We start from the raw sequence: 20578 nt of genomic DNA on the forward strand, positions 1-20578 counted from the left end.
GAACAACTAAGGTATCGCAACAAAAAACTGATGATTGATGCTTCTCATCTCTCTCCGTTCCTGTCTGTCTGTCCCTATCAATCACTCTCTCTGACTCTTGCTCTGTTTCTGAAATAAATAAATAGATAAAAATTGAAGAAGAAAAAAAGGACTTTAATTATAAATTTCTATTTTTTAAACCACTATTGGAGCAAAGGGGGACAAATACTTCCATAACAAAATTCATGCAATAATAAAACAATGCAAAAGAAATGCGTAACAATGCCTTGGCTTTGTTCTTTCTATTCTAGAAGTTGATAATCTTGTGTTTTCCAAAAGTAGAAGCCAGTGATAAACCCTAGTAACAGAAACTGAGCTTAAGCAGGTAAGAGAACAAAGTGAACAGAAATCCACTCTACACATCAGCCCCCACACTCCCTGCAAACCACCCCACACCCAATCCAGGGGGACCCTCTTCCCAAAAGACCCTTTTGACCTAAAATAAAAATTTTACTCAGAGGAAAACACAATTGAAAAACTAGTATGAGAAAAATGAGAGGGATATCAGATAAAGACATATTCATTTGATTTTTTCCAAAAGGGCCTTTGAATATTTCATTATGATTGTAAATTATATAGCCATTTCTTTATAATATAGATTATTACACAGTCATTAAAGATTAGCCATATTCAAAACAAATGTCTTGAAATTCTTGAAATTAATGTAACCAAAAGAAGTGGTCTGAGATTTCCAAGCAGCATTGTCCAACAGAGAAGAGGTGAACCACAAATGTGATTTTAAGTTGTCAAGTGGTCACAGGTAAAATTATTTTACTAATACATTTTCTTTAATTCAATATATCCAAAACACTTTCAATACTGACAGAGACCCTTAGCCCATGTTTTTAATCACCCTTCCATAACCACTAAGGAGAATAAAACTGTTAACATTTAATAAAATGAAAATACCTCTAATATTTTTCCAGAAGCCTTTCTCCAAGCTCTGAAATAAACTTCTGCAATGTGTACCATCAAAGATCTATTCAAAAAATAATAAAGTTTAATACAAAGAACTATACTTTTAACATGTAGCATTTCAGGTACTCTCCTATCCTACGGAAGAACCCGAGTAGTGCTTTGCAAAGTAACTGCAGAGATTTGTTAGCTATCTACAGCAGTAAGCAGCAAAAGGAGGAAGTTTTAAGAAGGTGAACTGAAGTATCAAATTATTTTCTTTCTTCTCAGTCAAGGCTTCCCCAGAACTTTACTATTTTTTGTGAAACTAAGAGGGCATAAGCCTAGAACCAAACTCTTTAAATAAAAAACATTTAAATAAAAAATGTTCAAAACTTTGCAGGCTATTAACTCTAAAATATCAGAGCTGACTTCAGAATCATAGTTGGGACTCTACTGGTTCCAACCCAAGTATGCTGCAAATGATAAAATAGAAAGCTAGTGAACAGTAGGACCTTTGCACTAGAGATTCAGGACAAATCCCATTGCAGCACTTACATGACTGCCCAGCAGAGGGAAATTCAGCAACAGGCCATGGGCCTCAAGAGTCTGAGGATTGGATTTTAAAACACAGACTAAGTGCCCAGCCACAGAGCAGACGTAGCACTAGCCAAGCAGCCTGCAGAGAGCAAACGCTCAGTCCCGGGGTTGGGTATGCATCTCTGCACTCTCCCCTGCAGGGCTCTTCCTGCACAGTAAATGGGAGCAGACATGATGTTCAAAAGACAGTAGATGTGCTAGAGCAGGGGTCCCCAAACTTTTTACACAGGGGGCCAGTTCACTGTCCCTCAGACCATTGGAGGGCCGGACTATAAAAAAAACTATGAACAAATCCCTATGCACACTGCACATATCTTATTTTAAAGTAAAAAAACAAAATGGAAACCAATACAATATTTAAAATAAAGAACAAGTAAATTTAAATCAACAAACTGACCAGTATTTCAATGGGAACTATGCTCCTCTCACTGACCACCAATGAAAGAGCTGCCCCTTCCGGAAGTGGAAGTGCGGCGGGGGCCGGATAAATGGCCTCAGGGGGCCGCATGCAGCCCGCGGGCCATAGTTTGGGGATCCCTGTGCTAGAGAGACAGGCTTTACTGTGACTGAAGCGGAGATTTAACTAGTGAATAATTTGACTATTTAAAGAACTACCACAGTGGCATAAAGCATCAACCTGGAACACTGAGGTTGCCGGTTCGAGACCTTGGCTTGCCTGGTCAAGGCACATATGGGAGTTGATGCTTCCTGCTCCTCCCCCTTCTCTCTCTCTCGCTCTCTCTCACTCCTCTCTCTCTAAAAATCAATAAATAAAATATTTAAAAAAATACAGAATGCAGGACAAGAGTTTTTTTTTAAAAATTTTAAAAAATAATAATAAAGAACTACCACAAATTAACATCTTACTTTTTAATGTCATTACTAAAAAAGAATGATTTCCAATAGAGGGGGTAAAATATCCACTTACCAAACAGACAATAATAAATAACATGAGATCATTTCTGAAGCTTCCAAAAATTTAACTTTTAAAAGTAGAGTTAAATAGAATCTTTCAAAACCAGATTGAGACAGCACAAAATACTATCTTTAATACTTACTTCTGTAATCCCTGTAACTGGTTTTTAACAGTCCCGTGGATCATTTTAATAAAATTTACATTCCAATTGAAGAGAGAACTAAGAAATCTTCTTCCCTATAAATTAAAATAATAGAATGACAAAATTGAAACCAAAAGATCCCAGTAAGTAAAAAGTAATTATTTGAATGTTTAATAACACAGAAAACACATATAATTATAATTGAGACTCTACAGATTGAAGCTGTGCTGGGGGAAGCAGGTACTGTTGTTGGGGGATAACAGAGGGACCCTCAATGACAGAGCGGGTCAGCAGGACAAGGGCAGGAAGGCTCCCCCCTCAAGGGGTGGGCAGCAGACACCACTGAGCTCCTTTCTTGCTCATCCACAGGATTACACAGACAGAAAACACACTGACCCGCAGATCAGCTGAAGAGTCCATAAACATTTCACCTGGCTGTCACTGATGACTACAGAACTTAAATAAAAAATGCCTGAGACTGACCACAGTGGATAGAGAATCAGCCTGAGACACCTGAGGATCCAGGTTCAAAATCCCGAGGTCACCAGCTTGAGCATGAGGTTGCTGGCTTGAGCATGGAATCATAGACATGGTCACTGGCTTGAGCAAGGGGTCACTGGCTTTGCTGGAGCCCACCCCCACCCCGTTAAGGCACAGTTGAGAAAGCAACTAATGAACAACTAAGGTGCCACAATGTAGAATCGATGCTTCTTACCTCTCTCCCTTCCTGTCTGTCTGTCCCTATCTGTCTCTCTCTCTGTCTCTCGCTTAAAAAAATAAAATAAGAAAAAAGAATGCTGGATCTCACATTTTGGGGTGGGAATGGAATTAAACAACAGTTCATTTCATCTTTAATAATGAGAAAACTGAGGACTTGTAAATTTAAGAGGCTAAGTAGTTGTGAAGCCAGAATTTTAAAATACATACAGTCCCCCAAGTTACAACTGGCATACATACACAAACCATGCTACCAGACCACACATACGAACCTAGAGTAAGACTATTTACTCTCTGTGGAGTACAAAGAATACACCTACCAAGAATTTCCCTCAGAAACAGTACTGTGCCCTGGCCAGCTGGCTCAGTGGTAGAGCATCAGCCCGGCATGTGGAAGTTCCAGGTTCGATTCCCGGCCAGGGCACACAGGAGAAGCGTCCACCTGCTTCTCTACCCTTCCCCCTCTCCTTTCTCTCTATCTCTCTCTTCCCCTCCCGCAGCCATGGCTCCATTGGAGCAAAGCTGGCCCGGGAGCTGAGGATGGCTCTATGGCCTCCACCTCAGGCGCTAGAATGGCTCTGGTTACAATGAAGCAACGCCCCAGATGGGCAGAGCATCACCCCCTGGTGGGCTTACCAGGTGGATCCTGGTCGGGCACATGCAGAAGTCTGTCTGTCTGCCTCTCTGCTTCTCACTTCAGAAAAATACAAAACAAACAAACAAAAGAAACAGTACCACTTCACCTGTCCCCAGCACACTGTCTATGGAATACTACAGAAACGCAACACACCTCACAAATGGCAGGGAAACCATGCAAGTAACAGGCTACTTTTTTATTTTTTTTAAAGTATTTACTGAAAGTTACTAGTCAGTAGAGTGTAAGATATTTTTTGTTTATCCAGAATGACTGAAAACTGACCTAACCAAATTAACAACTTATTAGGACACTAAGTTTAGATATCTAAAATTCAAAAGAAAACGTCAGTTAGAAAACAGAAGTGGTAACACCCACAGGTATTTGCTTGTCTATGTCACACACTTAGCTGTGTGTTGTACATCTATGCCATATACTATGCACACATCCTTGTTAGACAAACACAATTCATCAGTTGCTACTTATGAACCCATGAAAACAAAGTTTGTGTTGGAACTCACTTAACATCTTGACTCTCTCCTAGATTTCCTAACAATTCTGAAGGTTAAGGCACAGGCCACCTGCCTACCATTTTTTAACGCCTAGCGTTTTTCAACAATAGTGTGTGATAACAGGAATAAGCATAATCAGAACACCTCCTGTGAGCTTGGTACCTGCCAGGTGCTGTGCTCAAGTTTCTATACATAGTACCTCCTGTGCTCCTTTTAGCTGCTGTTCCTACTTTACAGAAAGAAATTCTGAGGCTTAAAGTGGTGTCATCAAGGCCAACCCCCATGAAGTGCACAAACAGAGATCTGAGCACAGACTCTCTGACACCAGAAGCTCAAGGTCTTGGTCAGTACAGTCAGCAATCACACACGACCCTTACAACTGGCTGGCTGGGAGGGTGCTCTTCAGTGAGGGTCAGACCAGGTCAAACCCTATCTCTACCCTTGACTGGCAGATTCTCTATGTAGGAGCTTCTAAACTGGAGAAGTCTGTCCCCACCTCACTCAGGTAGGAGTGACAACTTCCTCCTTTGCTTCAAATGTGTCTCCCAGGCTACAAGCAATCAAGCACAAAGGCTGAATTCTAAGTACAAGCAAGTCTTCTTTGCAACCCTAGCACGGGAATACAGTTAGTGCTCAATAAACAACCACGGAAATACCCTTAAACGCACATCAGCACTGCCCACAGAACTATGCACACCACTCTGCAATTTTTAATTTTCTAATGGCCATTTTAATAAACATAATAAAGAATAAATTAATGTTAATTAACATTTATGTAAGCCAATGCAGAGATTGGCCATCTGTAGATATAATTCACACTAAGTTTGAATCTGTCTGTATTTTACACTTAAAGCCACAGTTTAGCCACATTTCGTGGGCTCAGTAGCTACACATGGGGATGAACACCAGAATGGATAGTGTAGCAGAGGATCAGAACCTCTCTTCGGATTTACTGAATAAGTAGAAAAAAAAGACGAGAATACTGTGTGATCACAGTTTTAAGTATAAGCCAATTAACCTGAAATTAGGGCAGAGGGTCAGACCTACTTCATGGTTAAGTACTTTCTCAACCTTATTTTTAATCATTCTTAATTTAAAATGCAATCATGGTTCCTGTAGGATTCACACAGCCCCGTTACCATGATTTAATGATGAAGTAAACAATGACTTATAAAACATTTGCTTAGTACTGCCATTAATAAAAATATAGTGCAATAAATAGAATAGCTCTTGATAGCTAAGATGATTCTTTCATTAAAACACGAACACAGTACTAACAGCAACCACATAAACTTAGAGAAAACATCTATTAAAAATCAGTTCACAAATAACCCAAAAAGAAAAATCTATTTACCTCTTCTTTCTTAATAAAATTAACACTTATGAAGCACTCAAGTAGCATATTTTTAATTTCCCTACTTTCCTCCAAATCATAATCAAAGCAATATAAAGCTTGATGAATATGCCAAAGCCGACTTATGTCTGCACCCTAGGAATGACAAGAGAAAAACAGAGTTTTTAATAAACAGTAAGGTCACATTTCAATTAACTATATGAATATTCTGTATCATGGTTACAATTCTAAATAATTTTCAAAAAAGAAGAATGACAAGAGAAAACAGACTTAAAAAGTTGCAAATGTCACTTGCAACTCTAGAGTATACTTTTAAAACAGGTGAAAGCAGAGACACTGATGCCCAGGAAAACTGCTGTCCAGCAGTTTTCAGCAACCAAGTCTGCACTGTCCAGTGCGACTACTGTCAGCCCACCAGGCTACGAAGCAACTGAAACAAGACTGGTGCAACCGAGGAATCAAACTTTGTCTTCTTCATTTTAAATTAAATTTATATTTAAATAGCCCCATGTGGCTACTGGCTACTGCAGTGAACAGCAGAGATGTCGAATATTAGGAAGATATGATTTAAAAGCTAAACAAAAATGGCCATAAACAGACTTAAAAAAAATAATAATGCCTTAAGGATAAATTCTGACATGTACAGGGGCTCTTCAATCACTCCTAGGGCCAGCAGGAAAAGCTAGATAGCTAGCTGAGGGTCCTATGATAAAAATGACGGCTCCTTGGAGGTCACAGTGAGACTCATATTGACGTAGGAACATGAGTGGGCCTGAGCTATTGGCAGTGTGCATTAAGAGCTCCAAGTTCAAACCCACCTGACATACGAAATTTCATTTCTAAAAATCTGCCAAAAGGAAAGAAACATGAGGTGGGAAATGTCAGAGAAATTCCTAAATATCCCTAAAACAACAATGATCCCCTTGGGTGATGGAATTGTGGATGATTTTTATCTTCCTCATTTTTACTTTTCTTCATTTGCCCAATTTTCAAAGATGAACATAAGTATCTGTTGCAGTCTTAAATGGGGGGTGGGGGAGATGTTATTTTTCTGGATTTCTGAACTGTATACCAAAGATTAAAGGATGAGAAACAGCCAAGTTATACTCGACCTTCAAACACGCTGTCTGTTGGTCCTCAGGCCTGGGCTACAGTCTGAAACAACCCCTCTCCACCCACCTTCCTGCCCATCGCCAGAGTGTGGCACTGCAACTGGGTCCGAAGGCTCTGGCTGACTACTCCTGCCCCACTCTGTCCTCCTTCATGCACATCTCATCTATTCCAGTCTGGCATGGGGTCTGCCTTAGGACCACATGAACACAAGCAGCTACCCCATACTCCTGACTCAGGACTGCTGCTCCCTGCCTCTTTTTCAGCCTGAGCTCACATGGGAAGGTGGAAGTGGAGTAGTCACCTTGCAGCCATGAAACGACATGAGGGAGGATAGGAGCACACATATGAAGCAGATGGAGTAGCCACTGTGGTCAGCCCACTCACAAGCAAACACAGTTCCTAACTGGCATAAACATGCTCACTTTTTAAGTAAAGTACATATTTTACAAGCAAACATACTGCTTTCCTCTGGAGAGTCTTCCTGAGTAGCAAGATGAAAGCAGTCTTCCCCATGTCTTCTTTGGCAGGCAGGCCTTTCTCCCACCATGTTACACACAGACCCTGGATGGAGTGCTGCAGTTTTCGTTCAGAGTCGGGTAGTGCATATAAAATACCTAAAAGAGAGCCCAGTAACTGTCCCAATGGTGAAATAAATCAATATTGGTTCAGATTCAATAGTATAAAGTAACAATTTTGAACCTTTTTCATCTCATGACACACATAAACTTATTACTAAAGTTCTGTGGTACACCAAAAATATTGTATTATATATTTTGCCAGTCTGACCAAAAAAGTAGGTATAATTTTGATTCATTCATACAGAATGGCTATTATTGTGTTGGCTGTTGTCATTTTTTTATTTGAAAATCTAAGGGAAAAAGAGGTCAGTACCACTGACTAAAAAGTTAGGTTGCATGTTTTAAAAATTCTTGCAGGGCCCTGGCCGGTTGGCTCAGTGGTAGAGCGTCGGCCTGGCGTGCAGAAGTCCCGGGTTCGATTCCCGGCCAGGGCACACAGGAGAGGCGCCCATCTGCTTCTCCACCCCTCCTCCTCTCCTTCCTCTCTGTCTCTCTCTTCCCCTCCCACAGCCGCGGCTCCACTGGAGCAAAGATGGCCCGGGCGCTGGGGATGGCTCCTCGGCCTCTGCCCCAGGCGCTAGAGTGGCTCTGGTCGCAACAGAGCGACGCCCCGGAGGGGCAGAGCATCGCCCCCTGCTGGGTAGAGCATCGCTCCCTGGTGGGCGTACCGAGTGGATCCTGGTCGGACACATGTGGGAGTCTGTCTGACTGTCTCTCCCCGTTTCCAGCTTCAGAAAAATACAGGGGAAAAAAAAAAAATTCTTGCAGGACACCAGTGTGCCATGGCATATCAGTTGAAAACTGCTGGTATAGAGTTCTACTATACCTTATAAAGGTTTGCTAAGCAACTAGCTTATGTTTCACTTCCCAAAGATTTTTATACATTATTTATAGAATATAAATGATATTAATTAAAAAGTTGTTTAATTAGTTATAAAAGCAGACCCAGTAAAATAGAGAACTTTAGAATGGAAAGCCTCAAAGAGGGCATGTTGCCCAAACTCCTAACTTCAGAGGCAGACATTGAGGCTATCCAAATGTAAGTGCAATGACACCATGTAGCAATTAACAACAGAGCCAGGTCAGGTCTGCTGATCACGATGCACTACAACCATCCCTCAGTGAGGTGGCCTCAAGTTCTGGCTCATTGGTGAAAAATAGTAAAAGCAACTATTATAATGAGAACAAAAACTACAGTGCTTTTATTAACAGAAAAGCTCAAGAATTAAAATACTAATAATATGTGCCTATAATTATAATTCATAGATATATGAATGCCATTATATCAATGTAAAATTCCTGAATTTATGCAAAGTTGGGAACTACAATATCAACAGTATTATTTTATGAAATGGTTATTTGAAGATGGTGCAAATAAGCAAACTGGTGGTAACATTCACTGGGGGTTAATTTTATATTGATTAGGAATGACTTCTTAATAAGACACAATTTTAATGCAAGAATAAAACAGGGTACTACAGATACATGAACTAAGGGACAATAAAAATGATGAGCTTGCCTGACCTGTGGTGGCGCAGTGGATAAAGCGTCGACCTGGAAATGCTGAGGTCGCTGGTTCAATACCCTGGGCTTGCCTGGTCAAGGCACATATGGGAGTTGATGCTTCCTGCTCCTCCCCCTCTTCTTTCTCTGTCTCTCTCTCCTCTCTCTCCCTCTCTGTCTCTCTCTCTCCCTCTCTCTCTCTCTCCTCTCTAAAAATGAATAATAATAAAAAAAAAAAGAATGATGAGCTTGCTGAGAATGTAATTCATGGAGCTACTCATGTTTACATAGTGGGGGTGAGGGTACATGAGAGCGCTCTCTTAAAAATCATTACTTAAAATTACTTTTAGGCCCTGGCCGGTTGGCTCAGTGGTAGAGCATCGGCCTGGCGTGCAGGAGTCCAGGTTCGATTCCCGGCCAGGGCACCTAGGAGAGGCGCCCATCTGCTTCTCCACCCCTCCCCCTCTCCTTCCTCTCTGTCTCTCTCTTCCCCTCCTGCAGCCGAGGCTCCATTGGAGCAAAGGATGGCCCGGGTGCTGGGGATGGCTCCTTGGCCTCTGCCCCAGGCGCTAGAGTGGCTCTGGTCGTGACAGAGCGACGCCCCGGATGGGCAAAGCATCGCCCTCTGGTGGGCGTGCCGGGTGGATACCGGTCGGGCGCATGCGGGAGTCTGTCTGACTGCCTCCCCGTTTCCAGCTTCAGAAAAATACAAAAAAAAAAAAAAATTACTTTTATACCTATAAAATAATTTTATATACCATTTTATAATCACATCTCTTAGTTCATTTTACTGTTCCTCCTAAATTAATAACTATAGTTTTACAGTTAAGTTAAAACTTGAAAAGTATCTTGATATAAATTTTAGTATATAAAAACTTCCCTAAGTCAACAATTTCTCCTAAGGTCATAGTCATAACATTTTTAAAGAGAAAGTTCAATGTCTAAATGTTTGGTTGAATTTAAACTACTGGCAGTAATCACCAGCTGAGAAATTTAGAATCAGGCCATTTTCCCATAATAAGCTTTTATCATTGGTCCTGTAGGTCAAGTGAGACATACCTGAAAACCCTGCACACATAACAGTCAGTCGCTCAGTAATGCATATCTGTACATCTGAAACATCTATATGTGGCTTCAATTACTCAGGACAACCTTTGAAAGAACACTCAGAAGTAAAAGAGCTTGACTGCACATTGTGCCTTAACATTCCTTGGCTTCAACATCACCCTGGCTTTCTTATACAAAGTGTGGTATAGACACCCCACTTGAACAGTCTACTTACCATTTAATATAACAGCACACTCCAGTAAGGGCTCATAGTTCTCACTTTCATTTATTACAGACACAGAAGCAAGAATCACAGATGTAATTGCATGCAGTATTTCTAGAGTTTTTTTCTATAACAAACAAAAAAATTCAAAGTACAAGTGAATTAAAATCAATGTAAAATTCAACTTTTAGGCCCTGGCCAGTTGGCTCAGTGGTAGAGCGTCGGCCTGGCGTGCAGGAGTCCCGGGTTCGATTCCCGGCCAGGGCACATAGGAGAAGCGCCCATCTGCTTCTCCACCCCTCCCCCTCTCCTTCCTCTCTGTCTCTCTCTTCTCCTCCCGCAGCCAGGGCTCCAATGGAGCAGGGTTTGCCTGGGCACTGGGGATAGCTCTGTGGCCTCTGCCTCAGGCGCTAGAATGGCTCTAATTGCGGCAGAGAGACGCCCCAAGATGGGCGGAACATCGCCCCCTGGTGGGCGTGCAGGGTGGATCCCGGTCAGGCGCATGCGGGAGTCTGTCTGACTGCCTCCCCGTTTCCAACTTCAGAAAAATACAAAAAATAAAATTAAATTAAAAAAAATTCAAATTTTAAAATATAAAACTTACTAAACTTATAAAAATCAGGCCACACTTCTAGCTTATTCTAAAAAGTGAATTAAAATTGAATACAAGCAAGTCAGTTGTCCAAGAAGCACAGCATTATTGACTACTGGATAAATAATGGTAGAATTATAAAAGTTTAAACCTATAATGAATAAACTTCTACTACTCTTGACTTCAAACTTTAAATTTTTCTTAACTTAAAATTCAACTATACACAATAAAAAACACTCTTTTAACAAAGGAAAGAAAATATTTTGAAAGACCAATACTACCATTTTTGAACTGTGGTCTGTTTCCATATTGTCTTCACCCTGGGCTTCCCCAGTCTGCCACTCCTCCACTGGGCTTTCTAACAACACATCTGTTAATAACTTCTTCAGCCTCTGCCATAGCTCTTCCTTCTGTTTCCTTGATAGTTCATCTAGTAATTCATTTAGGTTGAAAGGGTCAGAGGCATCTTCCTATAAAATAAATAGTAAGTGTTACATTTCAAACACAAAATATTAGTTCAATCCTTTTCGCAATGGTGTCAAAGGAAAAGTTTAACTGCTAACTTAGTTACAAGTTCAAGACTTTGGTTATACTTTTCAAAATCCATTTCTACAAGGTAAAGCAGCAGATTTCTCCTCCACCTACTCAGCTCCAGTATCCTAACCTTTGAAGTTTTAAATTTCACCCACTTGGCAAAATCCTCCCTAAAACCAATGTTCACCATTTCTAGGCCTATAATTAGGTTACAGAGTGTGCTAGTGCTAAAATAATAGTGCAGCCAGGCCAACTGATTGTACTTTAAATTTCTCATCTCCAGCCCAGCTTGAGCTCAACATCTACCTTCTAGCCATCTGTAAACATCATTCTCTGCCATTAGCCAATGAGACTTTCAGAACTCCTCAGCTATCCCTAAAACCACTGAGCCCATCACCACTTCCTCTTACTTTGAGCAGATAATCTCATCTACTCTTTGACATGGGAAACAGGAACCACTATCAAAGAGCAGTGAATCCAGCTTAGAATGACTCCCAGTAGACAATCTGAGTACCAAAATAGTGATGGTTGTGAGTTATAGCCCATGAATAGACTAAGAATCAATGGGGCCATACTAATAATACACACATGCATACACACATACAAATAACTAGTAGCACCAGCACACTCTAGAATGCCAATGGATAAATACAAGAAATATGGGATTGGAAAAATCACTTTTTTCTTTGTTTTTTTAAAAGTGAGATTAGGGAGACAGACAGGCTCCCACATGCATCCCGACTGGGATCCACCCAGCAACCTGGCTGAGGCCAGTGCTCAAATCAACTGAGCTATCCTCAATGGCTGACACTCAGATCAACCAAGCTACTAGCTGGGAAAGGGGAAGAGAGAGAGAAAAGGAGCAAAGAGGGGGAAGAGAAGCAGATGATCACTTCTCGTGTGTGCCCCGACCAGGGATCAAACCTGGGACGTCCACATGCTGGACCGATGCTCCATACACTGAGCCAACCGGCCAGGACCAGAAAATCACAGCTTTAGAGACATTATGGTAATAACTGATTCATGCAAGAATCATCAGTGAATGCTAAACCCCGTGTGTTCAAGTATGATGAGGAGAAACAGGGTGGTTACCTAGTCTCAACTTACTTCCCCACAGGTTATGTATTAATTATGAAGCTTCGGTAGAGAGATATGGTGGACACCAACCCTAAGCAACAATCAGAATTACAGCACCAACAATGGGGCACTGACACCACGTGTTCCTCCATGGTATATTCCTGCCAAAACACATACAATGAATTTAATCATATCATCAAACAAATACAAACTGAAGGATACTCTTCAAAACTGTCAAGTTATGAGAAATAAAGTAAGGCTGAGAAACTCTCTGGGTTAAAAAATACCAATAGGTGATGACAACTGCATGCAATGTGCAATACTGAGTATGTATTGTAGGTAATAGTCATTGCACCACTGTCAATTTCCTGACTTTGAGGGTTTCATTGTGATTATATATGAGAATAACTATGCTGTAGAAAGAGGCACATGGAAATATTTAGGGATAATGAGGAACAGTGCTGACAACTGGCTTTAATAATTCAGGATCTGGTCAATACAAAGAATGACAGAAAAATGTGACCAAGCTGAGTATCAGGCATGCAGAAATCCTATGCATAGTCCTCAGCTTCCCCTTAACTATGCCATTATTTAACCCCTACAGCAGGGGTCCCCAAACTACGGCCCGCATGTGGCCCCCTGAGGCCATTTATCTGGCCCCCGCCGCACTTCCGGAAGGGGCACCTCTTTCATTAGTGGTCATCTGCATCCTGTGCTCCTGGAGTCCTGTATGTGGCGGCATCGCTCAGTTACAGTACTACTTCCAGTGATGCAGGACGCATACATCACGGCTCCGGAAGCGCGTCATATCACTTGTTACGGCTAGCAGTGAAAAATATGGAACCGGACATTGACCATCTTATTAGCCAAAAGCAGGCCCATAGTTCCCATTGAAATACTGGTCAGTTTGTTGATTTTAAATTTACTTGTTCTTTATTTTAAATATTGTATTTGTTCCAGTTTTGTTTTTTTACTTTAAAATAAGATATGCGCAGTGTGCATAGGGATTTGTTCAGTTTTTTTTAATAGTCCGGCCCTCCAACGGTCTGAGGGACAGTGAACTGGCCCCCTGTGTAAAAAGTTTGGGGACCCCTGCCCTACAGAGTATCTTCTCCACCGTAACTCAAATACCCTCCTCTCAATGAGTCCACACCTCACCTGCCCAGCTGCACTGGCCTCAGGTCTTTGCATGCCCCCCAATCTCAGGGCCCTCTCAGATCCCTGGCCAAACCTGTCATCTCACCCTCTCTACCTTGCATCACTACAGTACACACCTGTCTTGTTTCTCTCCCTCTAACCTAGAATGTAAACTCCATTTGAACAGAAACTTTGCTTTGTGTGCACTGTACTCCAGACTCCAGAGGACAGCCTGTCATACAGAGGGCTCTCAAGACATATTAAACTCTCCTGAGTCCTCCTACTCCCTACCCTGAATAAGTTCTGCTCCAACGCACTTATTTTAAAAAGTAAATTTATTCCAACACAATTGATTTGTGAAGAGACAATTTGAGCAAAAGATGTATTTCTGGTTTTCTCATGTGGGATTTTGTCACCAGGTGAATTCAGAAAATTGTACCTGCTGAGTAGAGCCATAAAATCATGCAAAACATACATACCCCAAACACCCATGTCCTAATTCAACCACCATTATGAAGGGCACAGCCTCTTCACTGCTCCCTGCCTCTTGTGTACCTCTCTTCAATCTATTTTCCACGTGCAGCTAAAGGAGTATGTCCAAAAGGTAGCTCCGATTTTTCTGTCTATCTCTTCTGCCCCACTAGTTTTCTCTCCCTTTTGTTCTCTCACACGCAGGTCACTGTCAGCTAAAAGTCCCCATGCCTTTCAGGATAGTCTCAACTACATCACATGGTAAAAAAAGCCAGGGCTCAGCTCTTGCCTCCTCCTCACCCTACATTTCTATACACTACCCCTACTGAACCTTCAAGGTCAAACACAATGTACTTTAGACTGGCTAAGTTTTAACGTACTTTCCAGAGCTTAGCTTCCATAGCTTTTCTGCTATAAAAGCAGTCCAGGGCTGGATCTCTCACACTCCCCTATCCTTGCCCCTTACTCTGTTGTGGGTACACACCTGGATCCACAACACTGTGAATAACCTGAGGACAAAGAACTATCTTGTCTTCCTATTTCTTCATAGTGCCACCATTCATGTAGTAAAAAACAATAGCCTGACAGGTGGTGGAGCAGTGGATAGTGTCAACCTGGGACACTGAGGTTCCAGATTCAAAACCCTGAGGTCACCAGTTTGAGCGTGGACTCATCTGGCTTGAGCTCAGAGTTGGCAGCTTGAGCATAGAATCATTGACAGGATCCCACAGTTGCTGGCTTGAGCCAAGGGTCACTGGCTCGGCAAGAGCCCTGCCCCAGGTCAAGGCACATATGAGAAGCAAACAGTGAACAACTGAAGTTCTGCAACCGCAACTACGAGTTGATGCTCCTCATCTCTCTTACTTCCTGTCTCTTCTCCCTCCCTCACAAAATAAATAAATAAATGAATAAATATTTGTTAAGAGAAACACTGTGCATTATCTCACCTAGCCTAGCATCCTCACAGCATCTCTCTTAAAAGAAAGCAGGAAACACAATTTGTGAGTAGCTGTCCACCAGCAGGTTTGTATTAGTACAGTTTCTGTCTTATTTTTTAAATAAAACTTGGTCCCTAAGGATTCGCTGAGATGACTATATTTCATTTATGGACATAATTTTAGAAAATTGTTTTACATTAACAGTTAAAACCATAATAAAGCTAAACATAAAACTTACATCAAGTTGAATAAACTGTAAAAATTCTCCAATCAGCTCCTTAGACACTGCTTGAACAAATATTTCACGTTTTTCCATGACAGATGAAGCTGCGTCTTATATGGCATTTACTCTGTAACCCTAGTGGAAAACACAAGCACATGAAAATTTGCAATTGCAAACATATCTTCTTCTACGAGATGTAATTTGGTACTAAAACCCGAAACTGCAAGGAAATCCCCGTACCACATATGGCAGATAGTTTCTAACAATATTCAGACACAAATTGACTTCTATCTAAGATAATTTGCTATTTTCATTACTAAGGATAGTATCAACATTAACATTATGTTATTATTGGTTGTTAATGAAATTGTCAACTAAGGAAAGAGAAACCCACATGGCCCCAGGAGGCACACCTTAGTACCCCTACAAGGTGCTGAGGCAGGTCTGCATCAGCTCAGCAAACAGACTGATCCTTACTGCTAAATTGTCAAGACTCTCCCTTTCCAAAGGGCCTCAGGAAAATGCCAGTCACAGCTGCTTGTTTTTCAGTGTGGCACAGGGTCACCTGGGAGCTCATTAGTGTGAGCATCAGGTGTGCCCAAGCCCAGCACACTGCCACCTACCCATGTGGGAACCAGAGCTCAGGGGTTGGAACTGTGCCATCTCCTTCCTAGCCTGTGTCCCTCAGTAAATCCTGTTTTCCACTGTCATTACTTTAACTAGATATGCCCTATGAGAAAGACACCAACCCAGAGAGGAAGGCAGACAAATGATGGAATACAGAGGGGTGGGCAAAAGTAGGTTTACAGTTGTTCATACGGAAAGAGACAGGTAGATTACAATTATTTTACAATAGGTTTATTTACTAAAAAACAAAAAAAAACCCTCACAATAGCACAGTAAACCTACTTTTGCCCACCCCGTACATGCAGCAGGACCCCTCACTTTAAAAATAAAAACCAGCCATGGCCAGATAGCTCGGTTTGTTAGAACACCCTTCCTTCCAAAGCTCAGAGGTTGCCAATTGTTGTAGTAATATAATGTTATAGTAAGTAAATATAGAAAAATAGGCTCTGGCCAGTTGGCTCAGCGGTAGAGCGTCGGCCTGGTGTGCGGGGGACCCGGGTTCGATTCCCGGCCAGGGCACATAGGAGAAGCGCCCATTTGCTTCTCCACCCCCCCCCCCTCCTTCCTCTCTGTCTCTCTCTTCCCCTCCCGCAGCGCATTGGGGATGGCTCCTTGGCCTCTGCCCCTAGAGCGGCTCTGGTAGCGGCAGAGCGATGCCCCGGAGGGGCAGAGTATCGCCCCCTGGTGGGCAGAGCTTCGCCCGCTGGGTGGATCCCAGTCGGGCGCATGTGGGAGTCTGTCTGACTGTCTCTCCCCGTTTCCAGCTTCAGAAAAAGAAAAAAAAAAAAAAAAGAAAAATATAGAAAAACATGGAAGATATAAAAAAGTAATTAAGATATAATATTAAAGTCAACTAAGGAAACTAAAGTTATGCCGTCTGGATAGGAATTAATATAGTGTGTACAAATATGATAAACAGACTCTGACTTTTGAGCAGGGCCCAGTTAGTGTGTGTGTGAAGTTATACATAGATAAGAAATATCTTTATGTCATAACTCTGTAAGTTAACATAAACAAGAAGCTTCCCTAGGAACACCTTAGTGGCTTGATGTGACATTTCAGTAGATGAAGATAAAAAGGGATCCCTATGAGAAACTCCCAAAAAGGTGGGTGATAATCCTGTAGATTGACACCTGTTCGAAGGCACTGGTCAGAAAAGGTATTAAAGCTAAGGGCCTCCCTGCTGCAGTAGTGGCCCAGACTCCAGTGTTGACCTGAACTGTTTCCATGCCACTCTGACCAAGGACAGCCGAGAGGAGCACACACCAACGAGATCCCCTTAAGCTGTACCTAGGCACGCCAAAAGGATTTGTGAGCAATAAACTGCCTGTGTGATTCTTGCAACTCACTTATGTATGGTCGTGTCTTTCCTCCGGTGGCAGTCGGTGTTGGCACTGATGAGTAGAATCCTCATAGCCGCCTCAACAGTAGTATTGAAGAGGGTGCCAGCCCTGCTGATAAGCAGCAGTTGTCCCACTATGCCAGGAAGTCCAATCAGGGACACCTGATCAACGTAGAATTTGGGTTCTCCTGGGACAGCAGTTCCACTCCCAGTCTGGGCACTTACAGGAGCTGATCAGTGTTCCTGTCTCTCTCTTGCTAAAATTTAAATAAAAAAGAAATTAAACAATGAAAACGCAGAGGCGGGATCAAAGGGACCAGAGGGAAAGCTGGCAGGTGGAAACCAGAAAATGGGATCAGGAAGGGAAAGAGATTAATGAAATTATACATAACAGTATTATAGAGAACAGGACAGCAAATCCTGGAAGGAAGGAGGAAAGGCATTGGGGAGAGGGGCATAAGGGGAAGTCGAGGGGGAATAAGGGAGTGGGGGGAGATATATTCGGTGGGACACTTGAATCTATGTAAACATAATTAAAATTAAAATCATAAAAAAAAAAGACTGATAGAGGCCTCAAACAAACAAAACAAAAAAACAAAAGCAAAAAAAAAAAAAAAACAATGAAAATCTGCACCGTTATACGAGCACTACGGAAAATAATCACGGGGACCAAGAGCCTCGTTCAGCATAAACCCCCAAATCTGAATTACACCAAACGAAAGTGGAAAGGAACTTCCGACATCAGTCCCGGCGAAGTCAGGCCACTCTTCCCCCACATGGGGCTGAGCCGCGGCTGGGCGACTAGGAATGGACAGCATCGACTCGCCGCTTTCACGAAGCCAGGACTCCGTCCAGCGCCCGCGGCCCGGCAGAGAAGCGCGCGCTCCGCCCCGACGCCGGAACCCTGCGCGGTGAGGCCGGTCCAGGTGCGCGTCGGCTCCCAGTCCGTTCCCGGCTACCGGCCGCACCCTCACCCACCGCCCAGCGCAGCGAGGCTGTGCGGGACCCGCTCACCTACGCTCACCCTCCAGCCCTCCCGCGGACGCGACCCGTCACCTCCCCACAGAGAAAGAGGCTCGACAGCGGGTTCCCCGGGGCGCACAAGCCCAGGCACCTCCTCCCCGCGCCGGCCGCGCGGCCCAGGCTGGGGTGCTCCTGCGGGGTCGGTCCCGGGTCTGGGCCCGGGTCGGGAGTCCTTACCCGCGGGTCAGCCCGGAGGGAAGGCACGGGCATCGCACAGCCGGGACGCGGTCCTCAGACGCCGGGCCGCGGGTTCGGGCGCGGCCCGTGCAGAGGCTGCGGTCCTGGGTGGCACGACCCACTCAACCCCCGCCGTTTTCCGGACCCTTTTCCAGAACGTCTCCCGTCCAGCGACCCTGGCCCTCACCTCGTCCTCAGGACCGCCGTTTCCCGCGCTCGGACCAGATTCAAAACCACCCGCCCGCGCCCGCCACGGTCTCCGCCTGCCGGCGCGTCACTACGCGCTGCTCTCGCGAGAACCCTCCCGTGAGCGCTCAGGCCCCGCCCACACGCCCTCCGCGACCTACGCTAGAGCCCCGCCCACCTCCAGGGCCCCGCAAGCTCCAGTCACTTCCGCACCCTGCGGCCCCGCCTTTTCCACTCGAGCTCGTATCCTGGCAATTTTAATCTGACATCAAAATTAGTTTTATCTTTGGCTTAAACGGATAATTATAAAGAATGAAATCTGAATCCTCTCACCAGTGGACACGGGGACCACCTACTCCCTTTCTGCGCAGCACCCCTCCCCCCCCTTTTCATTCCTGAATACGGACGCCCTCAGGTCTGGCCCACTTTTCACTCTGGACTTTCTTGACAGCTGTCGCCCATCGGGGGTGTCCACTCCCACCTTTGAACCAACGATTCCACGTGCACACTTCTGAGCTCAGGCGTTCCCACAGCTCGCTGCACGGGCTGTGGACACATGCAGCAAAAATTGGGACCTCAGTTGCCCCTCCCGTCTGCTTAATTACGCCCCTTCACTCTTTCTAACCCACTTTACTTAGCTATCTCTTCCTGCAGTCTCTGCTCCTGATTAAGAAGTTGATAAAACAGGGTGAGTTCTGAAGCCATACTGCCTGGGAGATCCAGCTACCCTGTGACCTTGGACAGGACACTCAAGGACTCAGAGCTTCATTTTCCTCAAACTTAAAGCTTGGAGGCATGCTTGCCAGTCCCGGAATGCACCTGTCTTGACCCAACAGAACAAATGCCAGCTTCCTCCAAAGCCCTGCTCAACTCCACCCTCCCAGGAGCATTTCCAGCCCCTTGGCCTCAGTCAGTCCCATGTCTTCAGTCTAAGTTTGGCACATTTCAGCAGCTTGAAGAAAATGTTTTCTGAATGAACGAACGAAGTATGAGATGAGATCATCTCTTAAACCTTAAAATGTAGTAATGAGAAAAGGTCTATAGAGTTAAAATTGGATCCCATGGCAAGGCAACATAAACTAAGGCTGCAACATATAGACAAAAGGGTATAATAATACTTGGCTAAAATAAGGACCAAGTGTAAAAAGTTCATTTTTAAAAACTTAGCTTACTTTTTATTGGGAAAATAAGTCACATGGCTCAAATAAAGAAACCACTGTTAACCGTTTCCTGAATATCCATCTAGAAATATTTTCTGCCTCATAAAAAAAATACATAATGTGTAGTAATCTAGTCATGATTTTAACTGGGAAAAGGAGCTATGATACATGGTTACTGGTTAGGAACTTAAAAACTAATACAGGGCTGATAAAAAAGCATTTCTCAGATACTCTGGGCAAATCCACAGGGTGGAGCAGAGTTAAGGAAGGGATGGGCTGTCCTGATCACCAAGAGCTAAACAGGACACTAACCCACAACTTGAGTCACAGATTCTGAGAAAGGGGGAGGGCTCCTGGCTAATCAGGAGGCAGCTGCAAAGACATTTCCTTCCTTTTGTGGTTTTACACTGTACTGTCTCTAAAAGTTTGAACTTCGGAAATGTGCATATATTTGAGCAACAATTAAAGGAAAAGTACTCAGAAGCTTGAAGCCCACACCTGTCCCCTTCCCTGGGAACAGGTCCAGTAGGCTCTGCGGGACACCTGCAGTGCCCTCGAATGAGTGATCCCTTCAGGGAAACACCAGAGAAGAGTGTGGGACAATGAAGGCTGGGCATCCACGGTAGATGCACATTGTTTTGTCACCCCCTTCCCAGGTGAATGGAGACACAACGGAGGGTGAAGTGAGACAGGTGAGCTGAGTGCACAGAGCAGAGCCCCTTGGGAGTTTATCCTTCTCTCTCCGGGGTTGCAATTCCTTAACACCATTGGGAGACTTTCCTTACAGGAATCTGTGTGCATGTACCTTCTGGGAATGAT

At 43.6% G+C, this 20578-nt stretch overlaps 1 protein-coding gene across 4 annotated transcripts in view; it reads right to left on the bottom strand.

Moving 5' to 3' along the window:
- Positions 1 to 18673, bottom strand: part of NCAPG2 (non-SMC condensin II complex subunit G2) — a 60456-nt gene extending 41783 nt beyond the window's left edge. For 2 of the 4 annotated variants that reach the window (XM_066385690.1, XM_066385687.1), the window contains exons 1-9: positions 18414 to 18673; positions 17217 to 17470; positions 15260 to 15379; positions 11146 to 11334; positions 10285 to 10399; positions 7381 to 7535; positions 5809 to 5943; positions 2592 to 2686; positions 949 to 1018 (exon numbers count right to left, since the gene is read on the bottom strand). In XM_066385690.1, the coding sequence (XP_066241787.1) occupies positions 949 to 1018; positions 2592 to 2686; positions 5809 to 5943; positions 7381 to 7535; positions 10285 to 10399; positions 11146 to 11334; positions 15260 to 15337 (837 nt within the window). In that variant the 5' untranslated portion in view covers positions 15338 to 15379; positions 17217 to 17470; positions 18414 to 18673. The remainder of the gene's footprint in view (positions 1 to 948; positions 1019 to 2591; positions 2687 to 5808; positions 5944 to 7380; positions 7536 to 10284; positions 10400 to 11145; positions 11335 to 15259; positions 15380 to 17216; positions 17471 to 18413) is intronic. The other 2 variants (XM_066385688.1, XM_066385689.1) reach the window with 2 other exon arrangements.
- Positions 18674 to 20578: the final 1905 nt, after the last annotated feature.

This window comes from Saccopteryx leptura, chromosome 5 (assembly GCF_036850995.1).
Source record: "Saccopteryx leptura isolate mSacLep1 chromosome 5, mSacLep1_pri_phased_curated, whole genome shotgun sequence".
Taxonomy (NCBI): domain Eukaryota; kingdom Metazoa; phylum Chordata; class Mammalia; order Chiroptera; family Emballonuridae; genus Saccopteryx; species Saccopteryx leptura.